General features: G+C 37.5%; 1 protein-coding gene across 1 annotated transcript; it reads right to left on the reverse strand.

The window, feature by feature from the left end:
- Positions 1 to 831: 831 nt before the first annotated feature.
- Positions 832 to 1,761, reverse strand: LOC311610756 (olfactory receptor 4L1-like; the record flags this gene model as incomplete). The annotated part of the gene is made up of 1 exon (XM_084862288.1): positions 832 to 1,761. The coding sequence occupies one exon, from the start codon at positions 1,759 to 1,761 to the stop codon at positions 832 to 834; it is 930 nt and encodes a 309-aa protein (XP_084718414.1).
- Between the last annotated feature and the right edge of the window lie 7,546 nt (positions 1,762 to 9,307).

The following is a 9,307-nucleotide window of genomic DNA, read 5'->3' on the forward strand; positions in this document are numbered from 1 at the left end:
CTGGGAGAGTATTATGCTAAGTGAAACAAGCTAGTCAGAGAAAGACAATTATCACATGATCTCACTTATATGTGGAATCTAATGAACATAATAAACTGACAAACAAAATAGATCCAGAGACATGGAAGCACACAACACACTGAGGATCCTCAGAGGGAATGCAGTGGGAGAGGGAAGAGATCAACCTAATAACTTATATCCTTATATGATTAATCCATGGACACAGGCAATAGTGGGGTGAAGGCCTAGAAAGGGGCAGGGGTGGGGAGGAAGGGGGTCATTAGGGAGGAAAAAGAGAAATCTGTGATGCTGTCAACAATAAAGATATATTTTAAAAAGAAGAAATCTTATCTACCACCATTCCACATTAGAACATGAGATGAAAACTAAGTTCTCATTTAATATAATTAGAATATGTTTGGATTAATGAAACCTCTGGCATTCTTCTTGCTCTTGATGCATCTTTGTTTTAAACGAAATTATGGCATGAATATATTTTCCTCAAAATTTTGACATATTACCTTGTCAAATAAGAATACTAAAGCTCTAATTAGTCATGTTTATTTCTTTACTAGTACTATAAATGTATATTGAATGCCTATGTAAAAGTACTCAATGATTTTATGTCTATTTTGCTGCAGGCTGCTAATTATCATTATATGCTATTACTGCATTGTGATCATTAAAAATATTTTATTATTAATTTTTCTGTACTAGTTATGATTTTAACATAAGAACAGTGAAACCATGTGTTATGTATAATCTACTCAATTTCTGTTAGCATAGTATTTGAAAGTAGTGTTAATTTTATTGTGCTTAAATTTAGAAGTTCTACATAGAGCTAACAAGTAAGAACCGTAATTTTCTCATGGCCACTTGCATTTTCTGATTTCTCAGGGTATAAATGATCGGATTCAGGAAGGGTGTGATAACAGTGTAAAATACAGAAAGGATTTTATTGCCTGCAAAGCTACTGAATGGCCAGGCATAGATAATGATACAAGGTCCAAAGAACAGAGTGACTACAATGACATGTGCAGACAACGTGGACAGAGCCTTGGAGAGCCCTCCAGATGACCTTTGCCACACAGTGCCCAGGATGACAGCGTAGGAGACCAGCAGGAGGATGAAACAGATAAGTGAGAGCAGCCCGCTGTCAGCAATGACAAACAGTTCCAGGGTGTATGTTTTCATACAGGCAAGCTTAATCACAAGGGGGAGATCACAGAATATATTGTCTACCACATTGGGGCCACAGAAAGGCAAATTCACTACTAGTACCATCTGGCTCATGGTGTGTATAAACCCAATTATCCATGAAAGGATCACAAACCCATTCAGCAGGCGACGGCTCATGATTGTCCTGTAGTGCAGAGGTTTACATATGGCTACGTATCTGTCAAAGGCCATGGCTACCAAAAGAGTCATCTCAGCACCCCCAAACAAGTGTATAAAGAACATCTGGGTCATGCAGCCCCATATGGAGATGGTCTTGTGTTCAGCGAGCAAGTCTGTGATCATCTTGGGTGTGGTGACAGTGGAGAAACACATGTCCAATAAAGAGAGGTTCCCAAGGAGGAAGTACATGGGAGAATGAAGGGTGGTGCTCAGTGTCACTGTGACTATAATGAGGATGTTTCCCAGTGCAACAGCACTATAGACCAAGGAGAATGTCACAAAGAAGAAAATCTGAAGTTCCCATCGTCCAGAAAACCCTAGTAAAATAAACTCAGTCACTACAGATTCATTTTTGAGATCCATTTACTCAAATCAGAGAAGTCCCAGAAGTTCTTTTCTATGAAAAGAATTAAGAAAAGAGCCACAATTAGCATCAATTTTTTTTATTTATATTTAATGAATAATAGTTGGTGATAGGAGAGCATCTAAAATATATCAGCATATCAATATAACTTGAGATGAGTCACATCACTTAGTAACAATTAAAGAGCATTTGAAGGAGTGAAATTTTGTTTTCTACTGTATTCTGTCAAAAAATACTCATCTATTGATCATGACTTTGTCACTAATGTGTTCATGGGGAAAAATTAGATAAATAAGTAGATTAATATTAATTTGCCTTTTTTATTATAGTCTTTATGTGTCACCTTTTGAGATTATGTTACCTCAATATACGGAATTAGGATTTGCAGATGAAGGAATTGTATTATCCTATATCTCTGAGGTAATTTGCAAAGGTTGTTCTACCATTCTAAAATAAATAGATGTATGCACACAAAATTAGAAACTAACTATTGTAATACATGTGAGTCTTTAAATTCATTAAAAATAATTTTGCTTTTCAATTTCTGTTGTGTAGAATACTGAGAAACATGGGCTCAGCCTCAGATATTTTTGCACTTGTTTTCAGGGAGGAGTGTGCAAGTGAACATATGTGGTGTTTTAGGAATAAATAATGAAATAATTCAATCCTAACATATAGATTTTGCCAGGTTGTAATATATTACATTAATTGTCTTTACTCAACTTTTTAGACATTGTTCATGGAATCAAGAGTGATCAATTTTGATCAGTAACATTAGGTGATTATTGTGTGCTAAGATCTGTTCTGTTTCTCATACATTAAGACATTTGATTCTCATAACAATCCCAAGTATTATTTTATCCTAATTTTTTGCATATTATAAACCTATGGCATAGAAGTATTAAATGACTTACTCATGGGTACACAGCTAAGGATCAAAGCTGGTATCAAGCCCCATCGGTCTGATATCAGAATCTGGGCTCATACTAATATATCACATTGCCTCCAAAATTAAAGAAATATGTATTTATGGTTAAGTTATTATATTACTATATATTTATTGAATTCATATATCACATGTGAATTTCTTAGGAGATATGATTCAATAAGTATATTGGAATCCCTCTATGTTGTAATTATCTGCACTATTTTTTTTCTTATATAAAATAAATCAATGCCCTATGGTCCAGAAAGTTGAGACATAATTATCAAATAAAAATTGCAATAAATCATACAAGAAAGTGTTAAATTTATTACAGGATGTATGTAACATGTATGGATTTTAAAATAATGGAGACCAATTCTAAGTGTCACCTCAGATATGGCTCTAGGTTATTATCTTCAAAACATTTAAAAGTAAAAACAATTCTCATGGTCAATAAACAACAACAACAAAAAAAACAGGCTTAGAGAATGTATGAGAATTTATAGGAAAAAAATAATTGAAAGCAATGTAAAGAAAAAATGGTGTATTTAGATAAGGGTCTGAATTAAGGTATAAAGATGCATAGGAAGTGTCTGTTCTCTTTTCTCCAATGACCTGTAATTCTAACCTTATTTTCATTTCTACTCAGGTTCTTGTAAAAAATATCACCATTATCCAAACTTAATTCCTTCAATTACTTTCCTTACTTATATACTTTAAGAAATAGATGGTGCCTATAAATTAGGGAAAATAAAGATGAAGGTGATGGATGTAGTTCCCGTAGGACAACCTTCAGGAGGACACGGAGTGGATGCTGAGAGACTGGGTCTGGAGGAGCACAGAGAGGACCGCCACCACACCATGCCTTCTCTGAAGGGTTGTGCTACATTATTATCATGTACGTGAGCAGAAATTTTGTGACAGTGATTAATATAATTAGAAAATGACAAGTCTTGATAATTATTAGATGGAATGAATATGCCAGTTGTAAATTGGGAATGAATACCTACCTTTGTTACATGGAATTTTATGCCCTAAGATACAACAGAAAAACTTGTCTCAGTGGCTGGAGTATGGGACCAAGCACCAAAGAGTTTCGGGTTCAATTTCTGGTCAAGGACACCTACCTGGGTTGTAGATACAAACCGGGCCCCAGTCAGGGCATGCAGGGGAGGCAACCAATCGATTTGTCTCTCACTCAATGTCTCTCTCTCTTCCTTTTCCTTCTCCTCCTCTCTCCCTTGCTCCTTCCCTTCCACTCTCTCAAAAATCATTATAAAAAATATTCATTGGTGAGGATTAACAACAACAACTAATATAATTAAGCATAAATTGATTAAGAAATGTTTTATTATGTCAGAGGGAAAGCTGGCATTCATTTATGTGACAGCTTTCCCAGCATTTTGTTTCTCTTACTGCTCTTCTGCTTTTCTCAAGCAAGATTTCTAAAAATATTTCTTTAGTTCTATACTTAAATGCCTATTCTTATATTATGAGTATAAAAAGGCAATATAAATAGAAGGAAATAAATGATCATACAGTTTAGAAAATAATCTATTGAAGAAGAAAAATTTATTTCTCTTGAATAATTAATTGCACATTTTATTGTAATTACTTTTACTCAATTTGAGATGCACTTTGGATAATGATATTAGAGCTAGGAATGAAATTAGTAATATTTATTCTCCACACCTTATTTAATAAGTAAAAAATCAAGATCTATCAAATTAAGTAAATTCTCACAATTCTTAGAGACAGGACTACTTCAAAGGAATGTGGTGAGTATTAGGCAAGATAATACATATATAAGCTCTTGGTCAGGCTCAGAATGAGCTCTGAGAGCGTATGTGCTGAATCTGATTCATTCATGTAAGTAAATCCAAGATTATAATCCTAAGAATTTTCCATATAAATCTCTTTTAGGAAAGGAATGAGCCAATACTTATTAAGTACTTAGATCTGAACATTTTTGTTTTTGCTCATGCATTAAGATTATATAAAATATATTAATATACAAATAACTTATTCAGGTAATTATTTCCTTCCTCTTTTATTATAGGCAATTTAAGAAAATAAATACAATTTTAATCTTTATTGATTTTATGGTCTTTAAAAGTTATAAATAGTTATGCTAAGTTTCAGAGGGACTTTAAAAACATAATGCTAAATAAAAGAAGCCTGACATAATAGACCACATGTAGTGCAATTTCATTTATATGAAATGCCCTAATAACAAAAATTCATAGACAGTGGTGGTCACCTTGAGCTGGGGACTGGGTTCAGGTGGACACAAGTTTTCTTTTTGTGATGATGAAAATGATTTAAAATAAGATTGTAGTGGTAGTTGGATAACTATGCAAAAGTAATAATCATTAAAATGTATACTTAAAATAGGTGAATTTTATACCATGTGAATTATATTCAATAAAACTTAAGCTATTATTTTACTCTTGCTCTTAAGTTAAAATAATTTTTAACATATTACTTTAGCATTTTAAATGCAACTTTCTAGAACTATCAGGTAGCTTGTACTCAAATATATTACAGTAGAAGACAATCAATGACATACTGCAAATCCCATCCAATCTAGTTTTAAAGTTTCTTAGTGTCCCCTGTTTGAATTTATGTTTTTACTGCCTTATGTGTCAGGAAAGTTGCATTCTCTGGTTTTGTTTAGCAGTATTGTTAATAATTTTCCAACTATGTAAAATACTCATAATAAATTTCCTGAATTAATTCACATTTCCCTACATTTCCCTAAATTTGAACATCTTGTAAGGACTTCCCCTCTTTATTCATTTAACATTGCATTTATATTTGTTGTCTAATGGCAAGTTTTATACAGAGATTTTTCTAAATATCTAGTTCTAGTCACTAATTCTCCTTCATCAGCTCCTTCTCCAATATGCTTACTTACATGTTCTGTCAACACCTGAAACTTGATAAAAAAAAGAAAGAAAGAAAATATTCCTATTCTGCAAAATAATTATGAGTTTCTAGATTTCCCATTATTTTTGATGATGGTATGAGTTATTAGATGCTCAAGATTTACTTTTCTTAAGTTTAGTCATCATTCCTAAGAACTTACCACCTACTGTCAAATTTTACTCTGCTATGTCACTTTTAAAGCATATATCCTTTAAATTTTCATAAAAATTGTTGGTATAGCACAGTGTGAAATAGTTATGTGACCTCCCAGTGAGAGGATTTCATATCTCAAAGTCACATCCATTCCTTTCAGCGAACACAAAATTAATTAAAACAGCATCTTCACTACATTAAACTTCGGATGAATTAACTTACCTGTTCTAAAGGCATAGTATGAGGCACAACATGTTCACAGGATTTTTAATATTGAAAAGCTACCTTTCGCACTCTGTGGCACTCTGTATCAAACTCCGCATACTGTGTTCTGCCTCTTTTGTAGAGATGTGAACCACTTTGGAGGCATATTTGTTGGAGCTCTGGGAATCCAAATTTCAGTGGGAGTTGTTAAAACACTGAAGCTGCTTCCCTAGCATGACCAGGAGAGAGGTTTGTACTTAATTCTGGGCCCTGTAATATGCTGCTGTTGTCTCTGAGCATCGCATGATTGAAATAGGCATGAGAATATTTTAATAGGATGATTTGTTGCACTATAAGTGTAGACCTTTTTATTTAATGGACCCCTCCTTTCCCTCAATTGACTCCCAAACTATCATCTCTCCTTCCTTCTGACAACTTTGTGGATAATTTTTTAGATGGATAATATCCAAAATTTTCTGAGCATAACACTCTCAATATAATAATTGTTCTACATATGTTATAGATTCATTACTAAAAGCAGATATTATGTACAATACCAACATACTCAGAAATTAGAAAGAGAAAGTTAAGATATGTTAAATAATTTAAAATGTGATATACATTAATGGTACTGTTACACCCAGACTTCATGATCCCCAAGGACCACCAGGGAGCCGAGTCCAATGCAATAAACAAATGAGCCTTCTCCATGCTAGCATGGGCTCTATCTCACTCACACCGGCAGCATGGCGGAAGAGAGAGCGCATTTCGCCCAGTCCAGGGGTTTTACTCTGGTCGGTGGTGATGTCACTGCCTTGGCTAACCCTGATTGGGCTGAATCTAGTTACAAAATGGAGGATAACTCCGCCCTACCCCACAGTGGAGTCAGGAGCTCATCCTCACCCCGCCCTGCCCTCTCATTTCCCCCTTGTCTTATGTGCCTGAGTCAAATCATTGACTCAACCTACTTCCTTTCAGCATAAATAACAAATACCGTTACTAAGACCCTTAGTACCACAGTTCCCATCAGTATTTTCCTCACTGAAGTCCAGTTCCCCTCCTGCAGGCATCAGTTCTCCTCCTGGCCTGTGTGGAGCCCAGGCTGGGAATCTCACAGGTGAGGCCGCTAGTTGCCAGGATCCAGGCCATGCAGCTGGGAGTCATGTAGTCAGGACTGGGTTCCATCTACTTCAACAGCAGTGGGCGTGCTAAGGATAACAGTGTAGCATCCCTTTGAGTCCTTGGGCAGTGAATTTCTTTACCCACATTGAGTTCCTGAGCTACAGGGTCTGCGGTGGGCACTGGCAGTGCATCTGGAACAAGCAAACTGCAGAGCCTGTAAGGACTTGAGCAAGGGAATGGTTACCATCCATGATCCCCCCCAGAAAAAGGGGAAACTTGTCCCAGTAAGGGGTACACTTGACCCTTAAGAGGACAAAGGACAGGGGGTTGGTCCAATTTTCACCGATTCTAGGACACATTTAGTTAAACTAAACCCCTTTTCTAGAGTCTCACTTTACCTGTCCTAAGACTAGAGCTATACTCTGAGATACCTTAGCTACCAAGGTGGGGCTGTTATCTGATACTGGCAGCCCGAATCTAGGTATAATCTCCTGGAGTAATCTCTTGACTACTATAGATGCAGTTTCTGTCTTAGTGGGGTATACTTCAACCTAATCTGAAGTGTCTACAAAAACTAGACCTTAATGCTGATGGTTTAATCTCTGAAATCCACCTACCAATGCTCTCCTGGGGAAGTTCCCTGGGACCCAAATTCCCAGGGGGACCCCCTTACCTTGCTTGGCATTTACCTGTGCACAGACAGTACTTCTAGCAACTCTGCCTCACAGAAGTTCAGAAGTCTTGGTGACACTTAAGTGGGTAATCTGGTGGCACTCGGCAATTCTGACCTAGAGCCTCTGGGACCAACAGTCTTGTCATCTGGAGGATCCACCAATCATCTGGTCCTTCAGTGGCTTGCTTCTGTTCAGCCGATTCCTTCTGGCTGCAGTTGGTAACCCTCTTTTCTCTGTGGATGGCACAGTGTCTCCATCAAAGGGCCTGGATTAAGGCCAAAAGTTCTGGAATTGTGCCCAAATGGTGTGGTCCGGGGTGACTACCACTGCACCTGTATATCAGGTCCCATCATGAATGTAACTGCTCCCATCAGTGAACAGTACCTTGTCATCTGTTACCTCTGTGCAGTCATGAATGGGTTCCTCCATCATCATCTGGAAGCAGGCTGGCAGGGTTGATGGGCAGAGTCTTATGAATCCAGACACAGGGCTGATCCAGGAGAAAAGCTTGGCCCATCCAGGTTAGCTCCTGGTCCAGTCTGCTTATCTGCCTCCTTCACAAGCAATGCTGTGGTGGCCACTGCCTGGAAGCACGCTGGCCACCCTGCTGCCACAGGGTCCAGTCTCTTAGACAGATAGGCAACAGGTCTCTTCCAGGGACCTAGAGTCTGAGTGAGAACCCCTTTGGCAATGCCTCTTACCTCACTCACGTAGAGGTGGAAGGGCTTCGCGACGTCTGGCAAGGCCAGGGCAGCTGCTGAGATGAGAGCCTTCTTGATGTCCAAGGAAAATGGGCAGTTTGTCCGGTGGCTTCCTGGGCTGATGTACGAGTCCTATCGGCTCTCTCAAGACTAAATAGGCTGCTCCAATGCCCATCAGGAAACTAACAGGCTTGCCTCTCCTAGCTAACCTGTCAGGACATTCTCTTTATAACTTTTATGAAAATCTTATCTTCCAAAAATACATAACCATGCCTCAAATTTTAAAGAAAAGGCAAGGGAGGAGAGAGCAGGTCCAGTACCTGTTCCCAGGCCTCTAACCGCTTGAAATTTAAAATGCCACATTTTCCCTACAGATACAGATTTATCTGCATTTCTAAACCCCCTCTCTGCTCCTCCCCCCCTCCCCCCCGCAGAACATCGGTGATATCAGCCAAAATATTACCTCCTCAAGAAGACTTGTCTTGATAAACTGGAAGTAAACCTCCTCCCACTCCACACTCTCTATCTATCATTGCTTTTTAAATTTTTTAGGACACTATCCTTCCTGAAACTATTTATGCTATTTATTTTTTATCTTAATAGCTGTCTACTTTCACCAGAGGTAACTTTAGGAGATCAGTAACTTTACTTGTCTTATTCATAACTCTTTCTCTCCCCCCCCCCCCAAGAAAAATTAATAAAAATAACTCTTTCTCCCAGTGCCTAGAATAGTTCTGACAATGGGAGATGCTCAATAAATGAAGTGTTTTGGGAATGTATACATTTCAGACAAAATTCTCCAGTCTTGATTTTCATATTTTTCCCTTCCTCCCTTTCA

Source organism: Pipistrellus hanaki (assembly GCF_964339955.1).
Source record: "Pipistrellus hanaki genome assembly, chromosome: 1".
Lineage (NCBI taxonomy): Eukaryota > Metazoa > Chordata > Mammalia > Chiroptera > Vespertilionidae > Pipistrellus > Pipistrellus hanaki.